General features: G+C 41.7%; 1 protein-coding gene across 1 annotated transcript; it reads right to left on the reverse strand.

The window, feature by feature from the left end:
• LOC127055300 (calcium-activated chloride channel regulator 2-like) lies at positions 1–26,205 on the reverse strand. Its single transcript, XM_050962138.1, is given in 14 exon segments — positions 1–413; positions 1,384–1,623; positions 2,612–2,782; positions 4,951–5,221; positions 8,355–8,579; positions 10,722–10,828; positions 12,449–12,626; positions 13,730–13,957; positions 17,733–17,960; positions 18,758–18,926; positions 19,770–19,878; positions 22,174–22,324; positions 24,549–24,686; positions 26,038–26,205. Coding segments are annotated over 14 exon segments (2,796 nt in total).
• Between the last annotated feature and the right edge of the window lie 163 nt (positions 26,206–26,368).

Raw genomic sequence — 26,368 nt, forward strand, 5'->3', positions numbered from 1 at the left:
TCACAGTAGATTTGTTGCCGTTTCTGTGACAACCACTTTCTTCCTTTTCTTTAAAGAACATATGGTTACACTTGTAATAAGGCAAATTGATGTTATTAACCCGAATCCTAGCAAGACTATCCTTGAAACACTGTACTTAACATTATCAGTGAGATAATCCATTGGGGGAACAAACTTCACTGCTTGTGCTATATTGGATACATCAGAGTGCAGGGAGGCTTTATCAATGACACGTATAGCCACACAGATGATGGTGATATTTTCTGTTGCAAAAGCTTCTGGTTTAAATACAAATATTTCCTTGTACCCAGCATGCTGTGGTGTCAAATCAGAAGTATTCACTAGCATAGTTTTATCAAAGTTGTCTCTTAGTTCCAGAGGACTTTCACTTGTTCTTATTTCATAACTTGCAGCTGAAAATGGAAATATGTCAACATAGATTATACAGCATGTATTTAACCCTCTAATTGAAACTGTTGATCTGTTCCTTTAGAAGTAGTCAAATGGTTAGCAGCACAAGTTACCCAATTCAACCATCTGAACAGTGAAGGTTGCATATTGGACAGACCCCATAACAGAACACTTGCTCTGCTAACTTGAGGGAGACTGGAGGAAACACTTGTGAACTTGAAATCTCACTGAAGACAGATTCACCACATTGAATTTAATAGCCAGAATGGGATAATTCTGTCCTCACCCAAAGCCTCACAGCCCTACCAACTTCACTCAATTCAGCCTAGAATGAAGTAGTAAAATTAGAGTAAAATTATTGAGTCAAAGGCTTTCACTCTTCACTCCACTCTTTCCCTTCACATTTGGAGACCACATGGCTCCCTTCTGTGATTGTTCAGAAAGCAATACCACAATATTATGGAGGTAAAGCCTTCCATAACAATTGCAAGCACCACTTTTGCAATTCTTTTAAAACCCATTGGCCTAATCAGTCCAAAATCACCCCAAAACCTGGAGTGAAATTCTGGCCCCATTGAAGTTAATGGCAAAACTCCTATTGACTTCAATAGGATTGAATTCCCCCCAAATCTTGTGTATGCTATGTTTCATGCTGAGTGACAGGGATGGCACATATAGGTCATTTATGGGTAGCACACTGGTTCATAATGACTTTTTTTTTCATACCAACACCATAGAAATAGTAGATAAAAATTTCAGAAAGTTTCTTCACTTGCTCTCATGCTTCAGAAGCATATTGGTTTGCACAGGCGAAACCTTTACTGACACTTAAAAAAAGGTGTCTTTTCTCTGTACAAAATGGTTGTGGTTGCAAGTTTTTGTGAGCACAGTTAAGTGGAACCAGTGAAAATTTGTTTCAGCCACTGCAATTTCATTGCAATCACATGACAAGAGACAAACCATCAAACATACCTTGCCCTTGATCAAGATCATCCCCTGATGCTGTCCATGACAAAATAATCACATCGTTGGCTGTTCTGGCATGAAGAGCAATAATTTTACATGGTGGAAACACATCAGTATGGGGTCTAGTAGGAACTGCAGACATTATGAAGGAGCCTCCTGAGGCTGTTCTGCTGAAGCCACCTACTCTGGTTTGAATATCTTCATTACTGATAACTGAGGGTCTTGGCGGGTTCATCTGGATCTTACCTACAGTCACATACACAAACAAAACTAAGATAAAACCTCACCCACAACTGGACTTGTCTCAACATTTTCACATTACGGAGCTCTAAAGATGTAATGACCCCAATTCTGATCTCACTTATACAGCTGTAAATCAGCAATAACTCCACTGAACTCAAGTATCAGAGGGGTAGCCATGTTAGTCTGTAGCTACAAAAACAACACGGAGTCCGGTGACACTTAAAGGCTGAGAGGTTTATTTGGGCATAAACTTTTGTGGGTAAAAAAACAACTTCTTCATGCATCTGAAGAAGTGTGTTTTTTACCCATGAAAGCTTATGCCCAAATAAATCTGTTAAGTCTTTAAGGTGCCACTGGACTCCATGTTGTTTCCATTGAATTCAGTGGTGTTGACAGACCAGAATCACTCCATAGTACGTTCTCTGTATCTTCAAGAATACTGAATTAATGAGAATGAAAATAATACCTAAGTGAAGTAGTTGGGACTCAGCATAAAATGTTACATGTTTGACATTTGCTAAACCTTTATAACAATTCTGAATGTAAGACGATTGATTATGATTTTCCAGTGCCATTGGGGTACATGGCACTTTACAGATGTAGAGGCAGGAGAACTTCCAACATCTGCTTTTTTCACAGGCAAAACATAAATCCGTGTGGACTTATTCTTTCTAAGGTGCCATCTACATTACAAAAGTAGTGTTCTAAGAAATAATTGTTTTAAAACTTACTTTAAACATGGTTTTAGCTACCCCTTTTTTGTTCCTGTGTAGAAAGGGGCAGAATTTAGTTAAAACAATTGCTGAAATGCATCCAAAACTAATATCATCCAGCTGGGCAGATCCTTATACTTATGAAGATCTCTTAGCAAGGATATCAATGTTCCAGTGCCCTTTATCAGTGTTTGAGAGAATGTGATGCCGTTATTTATTACAGTGTATCCACAACGGAGTTTGTTTTACATGCCTCAACCCGCATTGCTCCATCTTACCATTTTCTACGTAACCGGGTATATACATAGAATGACTCCATTGCACTGTGGGGTGTGGTCTGACAGTCTTGATAGCTCTTTGAACACGTACTTTCAAGTTGTATCTGCCATTTTCAGAGGAAGAATAGAGGTACCTGGAATAGACACCGTCATTCTTGACAATGTCTGACCCTAGATATAAAAAACAGAATTAACACGAAGAAACTTCTGCATTAGTTAGTTCTTCATTGTTAGAAGGAAACTCAAAGGCAGGGATGGAGGCAAATTCTGCTCTGACTTATAGCCCATGCAACTCCATTGACTTTGGTGCTGTACAAAATCAGAGAATTATTTTGCCCAGGCTGTTTATAAAGTGACCAAGGAAATGCAATTGGGAACTAGAATGCTTGCCTATCACCCTGAGGGATACTGACTGAGGGAGCAGCTGATTTCTCAGCATGGGAGAGTTAAGGGATTTTCATCTCCTTGGCCTACTGCTTCCCAGCATAGATGATCATACAACTATATCATTAAAGCCAAGTGAGCCAAAGTCAGACCATCGAAAGAAAAAGGCCACAGAATCAAACCACAATGCTCAGTTAAAAGACAGCAACACAAGTATTATGCTTTCAACGGGCAGGCATGGTTGTGCAGCAGGAGGGAGATCCAGAGAGGTCTTTATTAAAATTCTGCCAAAAATTGAAGGGAGGTTGTGAGGCAATTGGTAGTGCCTCCTTTCTCAGTGGTTATGAGAAAGAATAGAGTCCTAATTCCCTCATACTTCCTTCCTGTAAGCATAGATACACTTGGCAGTTGGTTGCATCGTAAAATTTTTATGGGAACCCTCGTTAATTGTTGGTAGCACATCACCGTTGGCAGGTTATGACTTGATGTGAACTATGAACCAAATAAAACCCTAGTTGCAGCCTGTTCTGGAAGGCCTTGCATGCCAGCAAAAGACAGCCTGCAGCACATTTGTTCCCCTGGCTTTACACCGTTAAAATTGCTGAAGATGCCAAAAAGCCAAATGTGAGTATGATTCAGTAGGAAGTGTAGTCGCATAAACTGCATATAACAGATGACAAGTCAAGAGCACCATTCACATTAAAATCCTTACTTGTCCTGGGCGCCTCTCACCTATAATCTGTGCTTTCAGAAACTGTTTCAGCAGAGTCAGCTGCCACACACTGTAGAAGCAAGAAGCTAAGTGTCCTTTTTGAAGCAACAGCAACTGAGGAAGATTTGAGGAGGCTGGGGGCAGGGAAATAAATAAAGGTCCAGAGGAGAAGCTGAAAACACTTAGGCCTCAGTCCTACAAAGGGATTTTCAGGCAGAGGCTCTTATTCCCACATGGAGTCCTAGTGACATCAACTGGATTCTGACTGGGGCCTTAGCTCTAAGGATGACAGCAATGAGTAAATTCAATAAATGGTGCTGTAACTGGGATTAGATTCATCATAGCTGTAAATGCTAGATAATTATACAAAAGAAAACAATGTATGTCACCTCCCAATTTACAGAAATGTCAGTCAATAAAATTATGAAGTGATAATTACCAACTGTCTATAGAAAGCCTTTATAATAAGTATGGTGCAGCACAGAGATACACATCGCTTCACAAAATACATAGACAAAGACTGATTTGTCAGTGCCTTGCACCTCACATAATCATTTAAAGAGGTGCCAAGCAAATGTATAATGGGTGTGAATGGTGATGTTTTACACCTAAATCAGAATGTATGGTGGTGCATCTGACGAAGCGGGTATTCACCCATGAAAGCTCATGCTCCAAAACATCTGTTAGTCTATAAGGTGCCACAGGATTCTTTGCTGCTTTTATAAATCAGAATGGTGATGTTTTACACCACTTCACATAGATGCAAATGATTGCACCAGATGCAAGGCACTGGAGAATCAGGCTCAAACTGTTAGCTCCTCAGGGCAAGAAACTTAAGGGCCTGATCCTGCAAAATACTTTTTACTGAGAAGTAATGTGTGTTTGGCGTGGTTGGCCCTTAAAGGCTTTATACTACAAGTACAGAGACCATCCATGTCCCTTCATTTGAAGGGGAGTAGAAGACTGGGCGCTCACTCAAATACAGTATACACCAGAACTCTGTTAACGCTTCAGTGGGACTATTCACACGCTTTTAATTAAGCGTATGCTGAAGTACTTTTCAGAACAGGGACCTAAACTAGGAGTAATTCCACTAATGTCAGTTGCACGCATATAAGTGAGATTGAAATCAGGGCCAGTATCTCTCAGCACATTGTTTAAAAATCATACAATGCATTAGCAATTAAGATAGCCCTTTGATTTTATTTTGCAAAATTGCAACATGTCACAAGAGCCTCGTTACCTGCACCATTGTCTAAAAGTTCCAAGATAAGTGGATCTCCAGTCTCTGGTTTGATAATGGCAGTTACATTTGCTCCAAGAATAGGTGAAAGTCCTTGACTGACTTGTGCATAAACAACCATTGATCTAGGGTATTCGTTTCTATCACTACTGATGTGGGCTTTCACATTTATTGCAGGTATATTAGAGTTTGCTGCTTGGGAAGTCACTGTCATAGTTAGAGCTTGAAGGGATAGGTGAGTATTCATGAGAGCGTAGGTCCACTCCCCAACCTGAAAAAACAATATTTTAAAATTAAAGAACTCCTCTTGATCATAGATTTTAATTTTGGGCCTGATTCTGACATCCTTACTTGTGCTGAGTACCTTACTCTTCCGATAGCCTCATTTAAATCACTGAGTAAATATTACTCGCATGACTAAGGATATGTCTACACTACAGGATTATTCCGATTTTACATAAACCGGTTTTGTAAAACAGATTGTATAAAGTTGAGTGCACATGGCCACACAAAGCACAATAATTCTGCGGTGTGCGTCCATGTACCGAGGCTAGCGTCGATTTCTGGAGCGTTGCACTGTGGGTAGCCATCCCATAGCTATCCCATAGTTCCCGCAGTCTCCCCCGCCCATTTGGAATTCTGAGTTGAGATCCCAATGCATGATGGTGCAAAAACAGTGTCGCGGGTGATTCTGGATAAATGTCGTCACTCAATCCTTCCTCTGTGAAAGCAAAGGCAGACAATCATTTCGCGCCCTTTTTTCCCTGGATTGCCCTGGCAGATGCCATAGCATGGCAACCATGGATCCTGTTTTGCCTTTTGTCACTGTCACCGTATGTGTACTGGATGCTGCTGACAGAGGCGGTACCGCAGTACTACACAGCAGCATTCATTTGCCTTTGCAAGGTAGCAGAGATGGTTACCATCCCTATTGCACTGTCTGCCATTGTAATTTGGCGATGAGATGACAGTTTTCAATCATTTTGTACCATTTGCAATTGGGAAATGGTGATGATGGTTATCAAGCATTTTGTATCGTCTGCTGCTGTCATGGGTGCTCCTGGCTGGCTTCGCTGAGGTCGGCTGAGGGCGCATGGACAAAAATGAGAATGACTCCCCGGATCATTCCCTTCTTTATGTTTTGTCTAAAAATAGTCAGTCCTACCTAGAATATGGGGCAAGTCTACTAGAGAGCAAGAGAGCACAGCCTCTCTGGGTTAGAGCCCCAGAGATCCCACAGAAATGATGAGCTGCATGCCATTCTAGGGGGTGTCCCTGCAACAACACCACCCGTTGCTTCCCTCCTCCCACAATCCTCCTGGGCTACCATGGCAATATCCCCCCATTTGTGTGATGAAGTAATAAAGAATGCAGGAATAAGAAACACTGACTTTTTAGTGAGATGAAGTGAGGGGAAGGCAGTCTCCAGCTGCTATGATAGTCCAGGCAGGACATTGAAGAGTGTGGGGGAAGAGGAACACAGCCTCCCGCTGCTATGATAATCCAGGGAGTACAGAATCTTTTCTTTAGACACAAAAGGGAGGGGTGGGGCTGATGGAGCTCAGACTCCAGCTGCTATGATGAGGACGGTTACGCAGCATTTTGTACCATCTGCCAGGAATGACAGGGGGTCATTCCCATTTTTACCCAGGCGCCCCCGGCCGACCTCACTGAGGTCAGCCAGGAGCACTCACGGGATGATGATGAGGACGGCTATCAGTCATTTTGTACTGTACCGTCTGCCACCGGGGAAGGGAAGGGACAGGATGCTGCTGTTTAGCACTGCAACACCTCGTCTACCAGCAGCATCCAGTAGACATACGGGGTGACATTGAAAAGTGGTGAGAAATGATTTTTTTCCCTTTTCTTTCACGGGGGGAGGGAGGGGGTGTAAATTGACGACATATTCCCTGAACTACTGACGACAATGTTTTTGACCCTTCAGGCATTGGGAGCTCAGCCAAGAATGCAAATGCCTTTCGGAGACTGCAGGAACTATGGGATAGCTCGAGTCCTCAGTCTCCCCTCCCTCCCTCCATGAGCGTCCATTTGATTCTTTGGCTTTCCGTTACACTTATCACACAGCACTGTGCTGTGGACTCTGTATCATAGCCTGGAGATTTTTTCAAATGCTTTGTCATTTCATCTTCTGTAACGGAGCTCTGATAGAACAGATTTGTCTCCCCATACAGCGATCAGATCCAGTATCTCCTGTACGGTCCATGCTGGAGCTCTTTTTGGATTTGGGACTGCATCGCCACCCGTGCTGATCAGAGCTCCATGCTGGGCAAACAGGAAATGATATTCAAAAGTTCGCGGGGCTTTTCCTGTCTACCTGGCCAGTGCATCCGAGTTCAGATTGCTTTCCAGAGCGGTCACAATGGTGCACTGTGGGATACCGCCCGGAGGCCAATACCATCGATTTGCGGCCACACTAACCCTAATCCGACATGGCAATACTGTTTCAGCGCTACTCCTCTCATCGGGGAGGAGTACAGAAACGGGTTTAAAGAGCCCTTTATATCGATATAAAGGGCCTCGTTGTGTGGATGGGTGCAGGGTTAAATTGGCTTAACGCTGCTAAATTCGGTTTAAACGCGTAGCGTAGACCAGGCCTAAGAGTGACAGAATTTGTCAGAGAGTGGGATTTTAAAAAGACTTTCACATGCGAGTTGTCTTTACTCATTTAAGTAGTCTCCTTTGGCCTCAATAAATTAGTTATATGAAGAAGGGTTTACAGATTCATGCCCTTCAGTGTTATAAAATTCAGCACCTCTAGTTTCATGGAGTCTGAGTGCTCAGAAGAATAATTCGGAAATATATAAATTTTAACAAAAAACTGATGCACTGGATGTCATTGTTTTAACAAATCTTGTTAGCAACTTTAACATGCACTAATTTTGTGAGTGTTTCAAAAGGAATTACACACATTGGATTAGTTCAGTCTGCACATGCTCCTTTTAATCTCTGGAGATGTCTCTCTCCTTTTCCTTTATTTTTGAGCCTTTTAACTTGATTTTTTTTTAAGTACAGGTTCTTTTCAATTATGGCTTTGTAAATTTTAACAAATCATTTCAATCCTTTTGGTGCTACATATCAGACATGGAAATAAAAAGGAAGAAAATGGACCCCCTGCACAGCAGTGAGGGGTTGGGGGATGTGGAGGTGAATTCTATTGTAAAGGAAGTAAAAATAAGATGTGTATGAGCTTTAAAGTCTCGTTTAAATCTAAATAGACCTATTTTTCTGTTCAGTGGGGAAAACAAAAGGTTATGAAATTGCAATGTGACAGAGTCATCATATCACACTCTGTTCAATTATTCCATATGTGATTACAATTTAAAGAATTCATGTTTTACACATTAGTTATGATCAAATGACAAAAGAGAGAAGTTAATTTCTACCTCTGCAATTCCCAGAATCTGGAGACGAGCTACCTGCAACACTGTATTAACCTCAAAGTCCTTATTGGTGTAGCTTTTTCCATTGGGATCAAGGAGAGTGATCCTCGGTGGTTCAGCAGTCTGCCACGTTACTACAAAGAAGGTATCCTTTCCTACTGTACTATCAATAGTCACTGTCCTACTAAACTGCTTATAGCTCTCAGTCCTTTCACCAGCACTTTCAATCTATCAGAGAAAAAGAAACAGAATTACTAGATTAAAAAAAAAAAGTGCATTTTGCCCCAGATAAGACCTTCTATTTTACCCTTAAAAATAAAATCTCATGCTTAAATAGGACAAAATACATATTAAGACATTTGTCTTCATAATTTTCCTCTCGTTCTGAATATATTTCAGCAGTAATTCCACTGAAATCAGAGAAGTTACATTGGTATAAATGAAAGGATATTCAGGCCCAATGGCTTCCTTCCCAACATGGTGCACACATTTCCCTCTATTAGATGGAATTTCTAACAAGCTCAAATATATGTTGGGATGATCCAGTGAACATAGTGTACTTAGATTTTCAGAAAGCCTTTGAAAAAAGTCCCTCACCAAAGGCTCTTAAGCAAAATAGGTAGTCATGGGATAAGAGGGAAGGTCCTCTCATGGATTAGTAACTGGTTAAAGGATAGGAACCAAAGTTGCAAAACTTTCTGTGGCTGTCTAAATATGCAGAGTTGGTGTACTCATGTACTAGGGCTGGAAAAGGCCTCTCGCGTTATTATTTGTTGAGTGCTGACAGAGAGCTCAGTGTGTTGCAAGGCAAAAAAATAAAGACAGATGGGAGGAGGTAGGAGCCCATTCTTTGGGTGAGCCACAGTTCCTGGATGGTTCCCTGGATGGGTCAGTGCTAACGAGCCATTGAGGATAGCCCACTTCCACCTTTATTGAATTGGCTCATTAGCACTGACCCCCACCTTGGTAAGGCAACTCCCATCTTTTCATATGCTGTGTATTTATACTGCTTTACAGTATTTTCCACTCCATGCATCTGATGAAGTGGGTTTTAGCCCATGAAAGCCCAAATAAATTTGTTAGTCTTTAAGGTGCCACAAGGACTCCTCGTTGCTTTTACTTGAAAAAGTTGCACCACCGTAACTATTTCAGTCAGGAGATGGGATATTTTATTGAAATAGTTATACCAGTACAATTGTAGTGTGTACTCAGTTATGCTGGTATAAAGGCGTTTTATACCAGGATAGCTTATTCCTTTTCCTGTGCGGGAATAGCTGTATCAGTATAAAACACTTTTATACTGGTGTATCTTCATCAACACTAGGAGGGTAGTTAAAGCAGCACATATTTTATCTGTACAGATGCCCATATTCAATTAAGCTAAGTTTATACACACCAGCTGGAGGACTGGGTGAAATTGTGCATTCACAATATTCCCCTTTTCTTATTGACAGTCAATGTTCTAGTACATCTCACTCTTCTGACAGTATCTGCGTATTTCCTCCTTTAAATCATTAGCACATCACCTTGAAAGAAGCTTCTTTGTTTCCCTGCTGCTGTCACGCACATTGTTTTTCTGTATTACAAGTTCAGCTTCCTACATACCTATTTGTATGACAAATCCTTCTGTGTTCAGAGCTCTCTAGTTACACTTTGTCGACTCTTCTCTACAATATCTATTTTATACTGCAGAGTACCAAAGCTGTATTCAATATTCCAGGCATAGTCACGTTGTTCTACAGCAGTGTTGTCAGTAGTGAGGACGACACTGGATACGGTTAAAAACTTTGATTCAGATGGAATTCTTGGCAATCTATTTCCACATCCTTCTCTGCACACCAACAAAAGAAGCCCATGGTGGAGATACAAACAGAGGCTCAAGAGGAGACAGGAGTATCACTAGGTGATGCATGGTGCTCAGGTGAACCTGCTGCAGACTTTCACACACCTCCATATGACGAAGTGCATGTGCTCTAGCATGTAGCAGAGCTTGTGGTAAAATGCTAAAGCACAGCACTTTGCACAAGAACTCAAAGTGAACAGATCAGTACCTAGCACAAACCCAGCTAGGTCCAGCTGCTGTCCTGTAAAGGTGAGAGTGGTGGTCACAGCAAAAGGAGGGTTAGAGAAGTTTGCATCTTTCCTACCTGTCAGCCCACAGCAAAGGGGGAAAAGAAGCGTTTGTGAATTGATCAAAACCTTACAGAAGGTTCAGTTCTTATTTTGCCTGAGCTGGTTTGCCCATCCTTAATTACTACTTCCATGCCTCTTTCAAAATAAATTCATACAGCGTAATACAAAAGTTTTACTAATGCTACAATAAACAATAAACTGGGAAACCAAAGCATTAAAACTGGTTACAAGACAGACCTGAATGGAATGACTGAAAGTATCTCCATTCCCTGATACAATTGCGCTGAAACCATCAATTAGGTCATTGGAGTCCAGTCTATCTGAGGCAAAAAATGCTAAGCCCCCTGAAATAGAGTACAGTTTTTGTTTTGTAATAGAAACTCAATTTTAGCTATTTTACAGTCTTTTGACATACTTGATGTATGAACCCAGATTTAACTGATATAGAACGAACTCACCACAAGAATCTTAGCCCCATGTTTTCAAAGCAACATGAGAATTGCCACATAGCAAACATGGACTTCAATAGTTGGTGACCAAAAGCTCTCCCACTGCTTTCAAAATAGGTCTCATCAGAGTGACAATCTAAATGTACCATCTCTCAATGACTCTCTTGATTTTAAAAATTGTAGTAGTCATTTTACATTATTTACAGGATGCATTCCCACTGCATTACAGACCCAATCCTCTAAGCCTTACTAAATGAGACAACTTGTGACGAAGGCTTTATGCATGAATAAGGATTACAGGATTGGACTCTGCTTAGACATTTAGGCCAAGTTTCCAAAAGTGGTCTCATTTTTATGGACATCACAATTTTTTAGTGCCCAGTAACTTTAGACCTATTTGGCCTAGTTGTCAAAGGTGTTCAGCCCCCAATGGTCCTATTGATTTAAAATAGAGATACGGGTGATCAGCACTTTCAAAAGTGACTAATGATTTTGCATGCCTCCATTTGTGAGTGCTCAGTTTAAAACAAAGGGCCAGCTACTGGTGCCTTCACTCATGCTTGCGAGTTCTTACATAATTAGACCCCTCGGCTTTAATAAAGCTATTTGTGTGAGCAGAGGTTAGACTATGCAACCCTAGCCATGTAATGATGGCTACGCAAAAACTAAGACTCCAAAAATTAATGTTCACTTTTGGAAACTTAGAACTTAGGCCCTGGATCTGACCGTGTAACATACATTCACAAAGAATAAAATTCACCTTTGTAAAGAGGGCCAACACAAGGTCTACATTAAGTCCCACTTCAATCTTTGGGGTGGCCCTATACACAAGGGTTAATTTCACCCATGACAAATGGTCCTTACTCATAGTTTGTCTTACTGATCTCAGGCATCTAAATGGTTGAGATGGAAAAAGGAATTTTAAGCTTGAGGCTTCTCTAGTCACTGAAATTCAATTTTCATTTTTATATTCTGCTAAAATACTCAGAGTCTAGCCATGTAAGTTTATTAAACAAGTCATCCAATCAAGGAACAGAAGCATTACCACATGACTTATGTATCTTACCAATGCAGCACAAAAATCAGTATGTTAAATATTAGGAATGAACTGTTACTCAGCAATTATATAGGAATAAGAAATTGGCAAATAATTTTGAATAATGTCTAAATGTGAGAGTCTTGAAGTCTGCTCATGGACATTTCAAACAGAAAATAAAGAGGGAAAAATTGACAAACTACTCATTATGAATTATCAGCTCAGCTCTGCAAAAGCAGTATTCTTTAGTAGTAGTTCCTTCAGAGTATAGAAACACTACCTACATAGTAGTCCAGATTGTTTGAGAGAGACAGCTACAACACTGCAAACAACCATAGATTGGTTAAAACAAACACAAGAATGACAGCTCCACAGTCAAGCAAACATCTACATATTTACTTAACTTTACTCTGTTTAGTTTACTATTTGAGCCAAGTGTTTATAGGACTGGGGACACAGTTTGTAAAAAAATTTTTTACCTGTCTCATGGGCTAATTGTTCCACTTCTTTAGCAGCAGATGGGCCAAGAGCAATAGTGTGAATGATCGAGCCACTGTTAATTACATTAGAAAAGCATTCAATTATCCCACCGTCTTCTCCAGCTGTCAGTAATATAATTTCAGAACCATATATATTTCCATCTTGTTTTTTAATCACCTGATAATAGAGCACTAAGTATTAATATGAAAAAATGTACATTATATGCTCTGCACATACAGGTACAGGAAAATGGCATTGTAAGAGGAAGTATATCAAAGCAAACATAATGCAAGTTCTCTTATATTCATCAGTTTCTCTGCATTTCGTATCATTATGTTATGGAGTGAAGAAATAATATCAGCTAAATTAAGAATGTCCCGTATAGGTAAACTTCAGAAGGAATGAGCACAGGGAACGCCTTCAACTTTAACCTCTTCCCAGTGTACTTGGGCAGGACATAAGTACCATTAAATAGCATCCAGGGGTTCTAGGCTTATTGTCTCTCAAAGTATTTCCATATCAAATGTGCTCAGCTGTTTTTTATTGTATTTATTATTATCTATCATCCCTGCTAGCTCAGAATGTCAAGCTGGATTCTTTCCTTTTAATTCACTATCCACCAGTTATAAAGATTTTGCTAGCCAAATTATGTCCTTGGCTAAACCCATGCAACATTCAGTGTGTTTGCATAGGTACAACTGATTGGAGCTGTTGATGCATAAGAAATAATGGAATTCCACTCACTTCCGCTGCTGTGTTGACACTGTAGGGTAAACAGGAGTAAAAAGCAGTTTAAATGTATTTTAGTCATTAGTGTTGGCAGATATGACTCTTAAGTACACACAGGGAGCAGGTCTGCAGAGTAAGAAGTGCCGTTGCTGTTTAATCATCTATCAAAGCAGAACTGCACTTTCAATATTAGATGAAAGAGTTTTGGAGAGTTCAGAAACTTTTCATTTGGGTGATTTCTAGTGCTAAAATTGCATGTTAAAACACAGATCATTAAATCTATGAAAGAAAGACTGTGCAATGTAAACTAATTAAAGGAAAGTTATTTTTTAAAAAAAATCTAATACCCTGTCTTGAAATATCCATTTTTTATTAGTTATAATATTTAGTAGGTTGTAAATGTATTGTATGTATAGTGGAAAACCAATAAAAGTTATTTAAAACAATATAATCAACAGACTCCATTTGATATAGCAACAAAAACCCAGAAATATTCATAATTAGTGACTTCACAAGTGATGCAAACAGAAATAGTGCTTGCACTACTTCACCTCAAATCCCAGCTGCAGACCCACACAAATGTTTGTTCCTCCACTAGGTGCTGCAGTAGGTAGGTAAGAAGCAAGCTGTTTCCGTACGTCCTTGTTGACTATTTGATGCAACTGACTTCTGATTTCTCCTTCGTTATTGAAGGTGACAATACCAACATAAGAATTGTCTTCAGCAACTTGCAGTAGCTACAATTCTGCTCCCTGACGCAGTCGATTGATCCGATCATCCTATATATAAAACATTCAAAGCAAACAGTGCTATTAATAATTCGCAATAATGAAACCAGGCACCTCTAAATTATCTGCTGAAAAGAACAGCATCTTAGAGAAAAACAGCATAAAATACTGCACATTCAAAAACCAGTTTCAATTTAGAATAAAAGGTGCCCATGGACAGGCTCTGCATGCCCTATCAATTATTTAAAATTACAAAACCAAAATTTGCAGATCAATCAGATTCACCTAGCAGTAGCATAGTCAAATTCTCCCCCTGCCCCCCACGAGCCTATTCTCCAAATTCCCTGACCTCTCTTCAAAGGCTGGATGAAACAAATGAGCCCTGCAGTATGAAGTCTGGTACCGGATCAGCTACACAGGCAATGCTCCTTCTGCTTACAAAAGGTTAACGGAGTCAATAGAAATCAGAGCTGGTAACAGCCCTGATTCGGCTGGAACAGTCCTAGGTATTTACAGATGGTCTCAGCCAGCTGCTGTCATGTTCAACGAAGAAAAGTGAGTTAGATTGAATAAGAAACTTGCTATAGTAATATCTAATCAGTAGAAGGGAAGCTACGGTAAAGTCCTGAGTAGCTGGCCAATGGGCTGATTGCAGGAAAGCAGCTCTGTTACAGCTCAGGATTCCTACCTGCAGCTAGGGTGACCAGACAGCAAATGTGAAAAAGCAGGATGAGGGTGGGGGCAGTAATAGGAGTCTAGATAAGAAAAAGACCCAAAAATCAGGACTGTCCCTATAAAATCGGGACATTTGGTCACCCTACCTGCAGCAGGCCAGTTAAACTCTGAGGGTTTCTGAGAGAGAGAATCAGTTGAGATGGGAAGGAATTCCTTTCTTGATTGGAAGCAAAAAATGGCACCCTAAGGGATGGTTCTCATACTTGCTCGTAATCCAATGGGCATCTTCTATCAAGATGGCAGCTGACCCTTCTCCCTTACACACAAAACACCAGGGGAATAGATTCCCAGGAAAGGTTTTCTGGGATTTGTAATTCTACTCTATTACAATTAGTAGTGATATAGGAGTATTGTGGCAGTGCCTATTGGCCCCAGTCAGAAAGCAGGGCCCTGTGCTATTACGCACCTTATATGCCTAACACAAAGACAGTTCCTGCCCCCAACAGAACTTACAATCTAAGCATGGTATGAGAAACAAGAGATGTATAGAACAGACAGACAGTGGAAACACAAGGTAATAGTGAGATGAATATGGGTAGTGCTAGCAGTCAGCAAGGCCAGGCTGCCACAGCTCCTAGGGTATATTTACACTGCAGCTGGAGGCATGTTTCCCAGCTCCAGTAGACAGACTGGCTGAGCTAGCACACTAAACATAGCAGTGTAGCCAGGGGTAGCTAGGGTTGCCAGGTGTCCAGTTTTCGTCTGGAACACCCTGTTGAAAAGGGACCCTGGGGGCTCTGGTCATCACAGCTGACCCGGATGTTAAGGATCCCTGCTGACCTTGGCTCCACACAGCTCCTGGAAGCAGCCAGCATGTCCGGCTCCTCGGTGCAAGGAGTGGCCAGGGAGGCTCCACATGGGAGAACCATGGCCAATGAGAGCTGCAGGGTGGCTCCTGCAGGCAAAGGCAGCACGCAGAGCCACCTGGCCACCCCTGCACCTAGGAGCCGGACATACTGGCGACTTCTGAGAGCTGCCTCAGGTAAGTGCTGCCCGGCTGGAGTCTGCAACCTAACCCCCTCCTCCTCCCAAAGTCCCTGCCCCAAGTTGGAATCACCTCACTCAAACTCCCTCCTGGAGCCTGCATCCCTGCCCGCACCCCAACCCCCTGCCCCAGCCCAGAGCCCCCCCCCCAAGCCCCTCATCCCTGCCCCCTTCGGAGCCTACACCCCCAGCCAGAGTTCTCACCCCCTCCCACACTCTAATCCCGTGCCCTAGCCTGATGAAAGTGAGTGAGGGTGGGGGAGAATGAGCGATGGAGGGAGTGGAGATAAGAGTGAGCAGGGGCGGGGCCTTGGAGAAGGGGCCGGGCAGTGCTGTTTGGTTTTGTGCGATTAGATTGTTGGCAACCCTAGGGGTAGCACAGGTCAGACTAACTGCCCAAGTAGGTACCCATAGCGTCTAGGCAGGTTTGTACTCAAGTCACTAGCCTGAGCGGTCACATGTGCTACTTCCAGTTACAATGCTCTGTTTCTCATGCTATTTGGAGCAGAGCTTGCACGTGTCTCTCTACCTAAGATGGGAAGCACACTCCCAGTGCACCCTTGGAAGAAATGGTAGCCTGTTCCAGCAGCCCTCCACTGGCAGGAGAGAGCCCAAGAGAATGGCAGCAACTATAAGTGGAAGCCTGAAAGAACAGAATGTGTTATAAGAGTTCTGTATAAAAGCCATGTATATCTGTCTATGTCAGTAGTGCTCAACCTGCAGCTCAATCAGCACACAGCTGCAGCCCATGTGACATCCTCAGGGCTCTACAGTTAGTATCGGATGTGGCCCACATAATACATTGAAGGCCACCCACAGTGGTAAATAGGTTGAGAACCTATCAAGCAGATAGCTTATATAGAGAGGGCTTCCTAGCTGAGTTCTTTAACAGGGGGAGCCACCTGAAGGCTAGGAGTGGGACTTAATTTCTGAAGCTGAATTTTTTCCCACCTTTTGGATCCAATAACATCCATAACCTGGAAAATGAGGCAATGGGTCACGCATTCTAAATCCAAACATAGCCAACGTTTGAACGGGTTGGGGTCAGGGAGGTTATACATGAGAATACTGGTTTGGGTTCCTGTTTATTTGGGGAGAAAGAAAAAAGGAAACATTTTTAAAGTGACCTTTGATCTTAAGTGTCTCAGTGTCTGGAATCCAACTCGAGACACCTTGGGCCTGATTTTCGTAGATAGTAAGCATCCATTGAAATCCAAGAGAATTTGTGACTTCTCAGCATGACTAACAATATCTTGCCTAAAGCTGGACACCCAAACACTAAGGCACTCAAAATCAGAGGCTAACTTTGAAATTTTTATCAGTTTCCAATCTTCAAATTTCATTCTCCCATCTAGGACGTTGCATCCCTGCCCTTCAACTGGGGCTGGAGGGCTGGAAGCAGCCCCTATCCTGTGGCTGGGGGGAGGGAGTGGGCTGCAGCTGGGCTGTGAGCCCCTGTCCAGCAGCTGCAGCCAGCTTGGGAGCAGGAGCTGTGTGCTCCCTGTGGCTGTGTCCCCTGCTGTGTCCCAGTTCCACGGCTTCCACCAGGGGCTGCAGCAGGGACCATGCACGTCCCTTCACTACATCCCTGCTGGCGGCTGCAGAGGGAGCCATGTGTCCACAGGCCGCAGGTTCCCAGGGCTGCTACCAGGGCCGCACATTCTTGTCCTGCAGCTGCAGACAGCTCAGGAGCAGGGGCTGCATACCCCTCCGTAACTGTGCTCCCCCGCTGCAGCCACTAAAACCAGAGCTGTGCTCCCTGCCATGGTGTGGGGGCTCAGCCTCTGACCCCGGTTATTTTTAGTGAAGTCACAGACAGGTCATAGGCTCCATTTCATTTTTGTTTATTGCCAGTGACCTGTCCCTGACTTTTACTAAAAATAGCTGTGACTAAATCTTAGCCTTAATAATCACTACAATACATGTTTTGTTGTTTTTTAAACACGTGTGCGCACACATGCCCCCACTCACCGCATAACAGGATTGAAAATTTCTTCAGCAATAAAATAGTCCCTGGTTAGTATAGATAAGGTTTTGAATGCATAATGTAAACAAGTCAAATGTGTTTACAATAAACAGATAGAAATATTTCTGAGGTACAATTTACCTCATTCATGCTGTGGGAAACCTCAAGAACTAAACAGATCACTCTGTCTCTCTTCTGTAGCAATGAGAAGGTAGGAGGAGGTGGGAGGCTGGCGTCGGTCCTTGGAAGGGTGTTATTGAAGTCCATAGAGTTTATTATTACATCCCATGTACTTCTAAAGTCACACATTCTGTTTTGCAGATTGGGAGCTTCTCTATTATGGTTACCTTCATTACAAAATTCAACAACCTAGAAATGGGAAACAAATAAATAAAGCCGGTAAGACAAGAATACAAATACTGATGTAAGAAAAATAATAATTTGGACTTATATAGTGCCTTTTACTACAGGAGCCATGAGCACTTTCAGTTAACTTTATTATATCTGTTTTACCAATACAATAACCTGAGGCACTGTCACAGGTTAAATGAGCTACCCAAATTAACAGCAGATTGAGGCACAGAACCTAGAAATTCTCTCTCGCAGTCACATACCCAATCCACTAAACTATTGCAGCCCCATAGAAAGGCCTCTAATCTAATATTACTGCTTAGGCAGTGTGTTTCTCTCTCATGTCCAGCATGCCAGTGCCATGTAAGTATAATTTAACCCATCATGAGTAAGACGAAAATCTAAGCCCAGTCCTTATTTACGCAAAACTCCAATGAAAGTCACTGGAACTTTTGCCTGAGTAAGGATTACAGAATTTGCCCCTGTGGAAACAATAACATTGCTTATATGATCCTAGTTTAGAGACATCCATAAATACATACAATGTACATTTCTATAATGGTTTGAAAAGCAGAGTCTGATTTGTGAAATATACTAGGGGTCCAAAAGATATTCTAGATTTTTATTATGGACTGTCATATATAATTCAGTATAGAGAAAACAGTTCAGCATTCATTGGTAGAAATATTTTAACAGTTTGTTTACTGAGATAAAGGTTTAAACACACTTAGCGTTTCTAAAAGGAGGATAAAGTGTAATATTTGCAACTGTAGAGTGGCTTGTAGAAAAATCTGTTTTTCTGTGATTATACTTACAGATGATAAGCTTTGCATGTACATTATTGATGACTTTGCAGTTTGAGTTCTCTCAGGAATAAATGCACATCCTTCCTTAAAAAGTCCCGTCAGCTGATTAATGACACAATTTCCTTCAGTGCAGGATTTTTTTTCACAGATGTAGATCCCTGTAAGGTCAGACGCGCACCTGGGAATGAAAGAATATTTATCATTTAGAACTTCCTGACTGGAGTTAGGCCTCAGTTATGGGTATGAGTGGAGCACTGACTTTAATGACAGTTGTCCACTGGGCAGAGCCTAACTGCAGGATCATGGTCTTAATGAGTTACACACAATTAATGTGTTTGAAGAGGTATTTTTTGTAGAAATGTATTCCATACACAATGTTGCTGTTTTTTCTAATGTCCAGCCCTGGCATATGGGAAGAAAGGCAGCATGGAGAAAAAAGATGAACAGAGACAATCCCACTGGGTGAGAGCAGGTCACGTAGCAGTGATGGTACCAGTTCTGAGGCAGTAATGATAGAAAAGGTGAGGAAAAACTAGCTCAGCACAAGAAGCTCTAGAAGAAAAAAGGGGGCCTGCAGAATATTGGGAGGGATTAGACGAGAGAAGACAACTAGGAAAATGAAAAGAGAAAAAGGAGGCAGCAGAGAAAAGGAACAGGCAGCTGACAGTCAAATAGATGGAGTGACAGGAAAGTGAATTGCTGAGCATCTGCCTCTCCAGATTGAAAGCAATTCTGAGTCTACAGGAGAAGAAAATCAGGCTTAGTGTCCTTGACAAACAACTAACCACAACGGCATTAAGAGAGGAAAATGCAATGTGGAGCGAGGAAAGGATAATAATTAATACAATTAATATGAACTAATTACAGTGTAGGTAGGATATTTTTATGTGGGGTGAAATAGGCACTAAGAGAAAAAGAGACACTTCAAAAGTTTACAGAAACAAACTAGATTTGTACCCTACTGAAACCCATATCTCTAAAGCCGATCAGAACTGGAATTTAAAAGAGTAAAATAACTTACCTTGTAACTTTAACTTGATTTTGTCCAGTTATATAGAAAGGTTTTTCATTATTATACTCATCAAATACCCCCCATCGAAGGTGGGCCCATTCATGGACAAAAATTCGGCCTGTGGGAATAGTACATGGAAACTTAAGGGGTACTGTAAGGTGTATTCTAGTTGTTTGCCATTGCAGATCACTGTACATAAAACCAACCAGCAAAGATGTATAGTAACTGTCAGAATTGTTGAGTACCCAACAAATCTCACTGTGGAACAGTAAGAGAGTGCATGCTCAATATTTTTCAAATAAATAAATAAATAATCAAGCCATTTATATTGGTGCTTAAATATGGCTAATGTTAGACACGCTCATTTGAAAGTCTTGGCTTTTATTTCTTTGAAAATTACCTTCTAACTTTACTATATATCTGGGCTTACACGAAACCTATATTGACAATGCAATGAGGTTTTTTTGTTTGTTTGTTTATTTGGTTTTAAATATGCATTGAAATTGTTGGAAGGTGCACAATGAACAGTAATTAAAGACTTAAGGTTCCTGGTTCCTTGATTTTCTTTTAGGTGAACTGAGTTCTTTAGATGCCAAAGGAATGGGACAAAAGCAAATCTTTATACAATTTTAACATGGGGTTTGCAAGTAGTGCTTTGCAGCAAAGGGTTCAACTATGCAATTTTCCATTTTTTTTCCATTTTATTATGAATTCAGACATGGTACTTGCAAGCAAATTTAGCACATATTTTCCCCCTGAAAATGGGCCCATTGCTGAGATAATTTGGATTTGAATTTTCACATCTATTTGACGGGGAAAAAGTCACTGAACTGAAACTCACAGAAAAATTAAATCTCTCAGTCAATCTCTCTGCAATGGGTACTCATTCATCTCCATGCTTATTATATGATGTCTGTGTTTGGGGAGCAGTCTTACTCAAAATGAAATGGAGAAAAGTTTTTAGTAATTTCCACAGTTTTCACACATCATTATTCAATTGACAGACTTTCTTCAGAAGAGAATTGCTCAAAAAAACAAAACAAAAAACAATAACCCAAGTTCAACTTGGGCTCTAATTTTCCATGCTTGAAAGAAACAGTCTGGCTAATGGCCAGATCCAACTCCCATTGAATTGACCCTAAATAAGTTGCCTCCTGTGAGTCAAAGGCAGACAATTTCCACACCCTACTGGTGCTCATAATAAAATTAACTTGTCTTCAGTTACCCATGTATGACATTTTAAATTACTAGTTAAGCTTTTTCATGTATGCTTGAATACACTGTGCAATGCAAATGAATTAATATTACTATGACAACTTTGGCACTCCTTGACTTTTTAACGTTCACGGACTCAGTCTTGCAAACTCTTACTCAGGCACTCACATAAGTGATTTCAAAGATGACCACCTGGAAGCTCACAAGTGGCACAACCATGAATCATGAAAGTCAATTATTAGGAAGAGAAAGAGGTAAGATTGTCTTAGCCAGCCCAGTAAGTACTTCTCCAAACCCTACTTGCATTACTCACATAAGTAGTCCCACTGACTTCATTGGGACTACTCACAGCATTTTTACCCTGAGTACTTATCTAGGTCATTGATATCATTGCATTTAACATGTGCTTTTGCGTTTAACAAAATTAACTTAATGTCCCGTGTAATGAGTGGACAATCCTGACAAAAATAATTTTTGGAACACTATCAGTTTTCCATATTTATAATTGGCTGGATGTCACAAATGGTTGCTGTGTTATTGTAGCCATGTTGGTCCCAGGATATGAGAAAGACAAAGTGAGTAAGGTAACTTTTACTGGACTAACTTCTGTCGGTGAAAGAGAAAAGCTTTCAAGCTCCTCAGAACTCTTCTTCAGACCTGACCTTAAAAGCTTGTCTTTTTACCAACAGAAGTTGGTCCAGTAAAAGAAATTTCCTCACCCACCTTGTCTCTGGATTTCATGTCATATGATTTTTAATAAGGATAGTATAGGTATATTTAAGCATGCCCTGGCGCAGAGAGAATAGACTAGATCTGTGACCTCATGTACATTTCTATGATTTTTTTGGCCAGACATCTGAGGAGAGGTAAACTTGTACTATTGTATAGCAGCTCTACATGAAGTGTATTTTTGGGCAGGGGGGAAATATCTCAATCCTGCAAAGTGCTGAGATCCCAATATCCTACTTGATAGTGGTGTGAGGTTTTATTAATGTTTGTAAAGCACTTTGAGATCTTCAGATCGAAGGAGCAAAACAAGTACCTAGTATTATTACGACTCTTGGCATACTTAGTAATTACACTTCTACACATGAGAAAGTGACAGTAACTATTTTATAGAGTCCTCATAGATACACCTCTTTTGCCGAACACAAAGGAGAATAAAAACATAAAATTAAGAATGATTTAGTAAATTTACCCCGTGATCCATAGATATCAATCAAATAATCATTTACTAGGAAGTTAGGTGTGAAATGTATATATTTTCCCATGTTTCCACATTCTCCATATTGTAGGGTATATGGCTCATCTCCATGTTACCAATAAGGAGCAGCAACTATGACCTCTGCCTAAAATTACAAAAATGTCTTGTTTAATTAATTATGTGTAGTAATATTTTGTTCTATGTAAGTACAGCATCTAGCACAAAGGGGTCCTGGTCTGTGACTGGGACCCTTAAGTGCTACTACAATACAAATCATAAACAAAAACATTCTGGGTCTGACTTTCATTTACACTAAGACCACATTAAACCTTTCTGGAGAATAAAGGGACTTTAACGTAGAGGAAAATTACATTTAGACTCATACTCCAAGCCTCCTTACGTGACTAAAGTGTGTAAAATGGCCTTAAGGTAAATAAGAATCAGTCCCTGTACATATAACAATAAACAGAGACACTATAGGCTAGCAAATACTTTTATAACATATGCAGTTTTCTTGATAATACCCTTTTCATAAGAACGGCCCTACTGGGTCAGACCAAAGGTCCATCAAGCCCAGTATCCTGTCCTCTGACAGTGACCAATGGCATGTGCCCCAAAAGGAATGAACAGAACAGGTTGTCATCAAGTGATCCATGCCCTGTCAGCCAATTCCAGTTTCTGACAAACAGAGGTTAGAGACACAATTCCTGCCCATCCTGGCTAATAGCCATTGATGGACCTAACTTCCATGAATCTATCTAGCTCCCTTTTGAACCCCATTATAGTACTGGCCTTCACAACACCCTCTGACAAGGAGTTCCAGAGGTTGACAGTGCGTTACGTGAAAAACTACTTTCTTGTGTTGGTTTTAAATTAGCTACCTATTAATTCCATTTGGTGGCCCCTTGTTCTTGTATTATGAGGAGGAGTAAATAACACTTCCTTATTTACTTTCTCTAAAGCACTCATGATTTTATAGACCTCTATCATATCCCCCCTTCATACTTGTTTCCTTTCTAGTATGTAGCCAATTTCTTCCTTTCAAAAGTCTATTTTACACATTCTCTCTCTCTGTGACAGTAGAAACACATTAACTTATTTTGGAAATCATTTTAACATTATTTTTGCCTAGTATTGATAACATTCTTTCAAATAATTAGCCAAACAAGTTTGTCTTTATTTTTCTCTAATATTTTCTCCCCAGTCAGAAAACATATGCCAAAAGTAATGATCAGTGAACCTTTTTCTTTGTGAGCCCCAGCTTATCGCAGCCAACATGCTATTAAAACTCCCTGGCCCACCCATGCCACAATAACTGGTTTTCTTCATATAAAAGCCAGGGCCAGCATTCGGGGGTAGCAAGCAAGGCAACTGCCCAGGGCCCCATGCCACAGGTGGCCCTGTGAAGCTAGAGTTGCTCAGGCTTCAGCCCCTGGTGGCAGGCCTCGGGGTCCTGCGCTTTGGCTTTCTTCTCTGGGCCACAGCAGGTCTAATGTTGGCCTTGCTTGGTGGTCCTCCCTGAAACCTGCTCACAACCCCCAGGGGGCCCTGCACTCCTGGTTGAGAACCACTGCTGTATAACACCGGTAGGGCAGATTGCCTGTACCTACTGTTGGGGTGACTTCAAATAAAAACATTCAGAGAGTCTCTGGGTTTAATGCTATCCAGGGGCATGAAGGAATGTGCACAAACTACATATTTAAGAGGATTTACAGAACAGCAAGCCTGTCCACTGGGTGACTTTTTACTTGTGAATACTGTTATAGTCCAAAGGCAGGAGCGGTGCCAGGTTTTTTGGCGCCCTAAGCGCACGGCCATTTCGCCGCCCCGCATGTCAGTCCCGCAGCTCCGGTGGACCTGCCGCAGGTGTGCCTGCGGATGCTCCACCGGAGCCGCGGGACCAGCAGACCCTCCACAGGCACGCCTGCGGGAGGTCCACCGGAGCTGCCTGCCGCCCCCACGGCAAAATGCTGCCCCCCCCATAATCCTGGCGCCCTAGGCGACAGCCTAGGTTGCCTAAATGGAAGCACAGGCCCTGTCCAGAGGTTTTGTAGGTGAGCAGCATCCTCAGCTGGAGATAGGACAATCAAGAGGAAGTTACATCCAGAAATGCCTTAATGAGCCTTCATTCTTGCCATCCAAATAGTCACGACTGAAAGAAGGGGGCAAGAAGAGGAGTAGGCAGTGGGGCCTTGGTGCAGTGATGTAGCTTTTGTACACTTGGGGGGAGAGGTGTATATCTGGCATGGGGAGGGGAGAGACTCAATGGTGAAAATGGATGTTTAGTGTCCATAGGGTAAAAGGAACATTTGTTTTTAAAACATGCTCATGATGGTACTTCAGTTTCTAAGACAGGCTTTAAATATTACCTTTTCATATGACTCATGCTTTGGTTTCCCATAACTGTTTGCTTTCCATGTAGCAGGTATTAAAATCTTTATATTCTGGAAATAGACTCTTCTTTGTGTAGCACTGAACAAATAAAAAGAAGCTTCAGTTATCATTTCCTAGTAATAAAATGAAATTAAAAAATAACAGTAAACTTACTGGAGTCACTGGGGCATTAGGTCAGTGGTGTATATTACTATGCGCAGCAAGATCTGTAGAAAAGTTACTGGACAATCAGAAGAAAAAAATAAACTACTCCTTTTTACAGTGTTTTCATCCAAGGATTGCAATGTGTTTTACAAATGTGAATTAACTCCCACACCACCTTTGTGAGGTTCAACTAAATGTTGTTATTGTCACTTTACAGGCCGATAAGCTGAGTCACATAAGGGTCATCGTAACAAGACTACAGAGAGAATCAGTGTCAGAGCCAGACACTGAGATCAGATTCCTGCACCTCAGCTTCACCCACTAGTCAGATCATCTTTTGGTGATAAATACAATTGCAAACAATAAAGCATAACATTTGTGTAACCTGCTGGTATAGACTAAGCTTGAACAATCTCACTTAAGGTCAGTTTTAATGAGACAGGTTAAACATACATACTGCACGGGACTTGTCTGGGCAATTATAATTGCCTTAGTACCTTTCACAATATCAGTCAGGAGTGGAACTAGGAGAACAACTGACTTTGGAGCTGTTACTGCAGATTCCCTTTCATGTTGAAACTCTGGGCCTGTTGAAGGCCGCACCTTCTTAGATGAACACCTGGATACGAACATAGCAAAACACACTAGCAAAATACTAAATGCATCATAGACTCATAGAGTCTAAGGCAAGAAAGGACTATTGTGATTATCTAGTCTGACCTCCACTAAAACACAGGCCATAGACTTTGTCCGCTATGATTCCTAGAGCAGATGTCTTAGAAAAATATCCAATCTTTATCTAAAAAAATTGTTATACCCTATGCCCTTGGGCAGATGCCCAGCTTCAGCAGGGCGACCCCACATTCATTATTTGAATCTATACCTTGATAATAACGTCATCCACAGAAACAGAGTTAGTGGTGTATTACTGCACATAAGTTTTTAAAAAATACCCCTCCCCATTAATACCAGGAGTTTGCTTCATTCCGGTGAGCTTGCAACAAGGAATTCCTTGCAGCTTTCAGTGAAAAATACTTTGTGAAAACCTAGTGGGGTTAAGAGTTTTTTTTAAAAAAACCCTCAAGTATTTTCGCAGCCCACAAGGGAAGCTGAAGGCCCAGGGGCTGTAACTAAAGCGAGATTGTGAGCCAATAAGCGGAGTGTTCCAACCCAGCATTGCACTGGCTTGCTGCTGCCTTATTGAACTGGTGCTACTCTGGGGGGAAGGGTGAGCTGTAGGACGATTCAAGCTGCAGGGAAGCCGCTTTGTATTGCATGAAGAGCTCGAGCCGAACTGAGACCCCACGTGGGGCCTCTTACCTTGATGTTTGCGAGGAGTTTCTGGTCTTCTGGCACCTGCGGGTTGATCGCAATGAGTAGCCCATCGTAGCCATCGCCCTGCAGCATCACCGCAGCGCCCCGGGCGGCAGCCAGAGTGAGCAGCGTCAGCAGCCAGCCTGCAGCAGGAGCCTCGTCCCCGCAGCGCATCCCGCAGGCAATGGGGGACTCAGACCCGCACAGTCGCCCTGCTGCCTGCACGGTGCCGGGGCTGGGCTGCCAAGCTCACTAGCTAGGAGGGAGGAGCGCGGCTCCTCAGTGGAGCGGGACAGGGCGGTTTAGTAACTGGCCCAGCTCACCTCACTCTGGACGG

Source organism: Gopherus flavomarginatus, chromosome 7, assembly GCF_025201925.1.
Source record: "Gopherus flavomarginatus isolate rGopFla2 chromosome 7, rGopFla2.mat.asm, whole genome shotgun sequence".
NCBI classification, from domain to species: domain Eukaryota; kingdom Metazoa; phylum Chordata; order Testudines; family Testudinidae; genus Gopherus; species Gopherus flavomarginatus.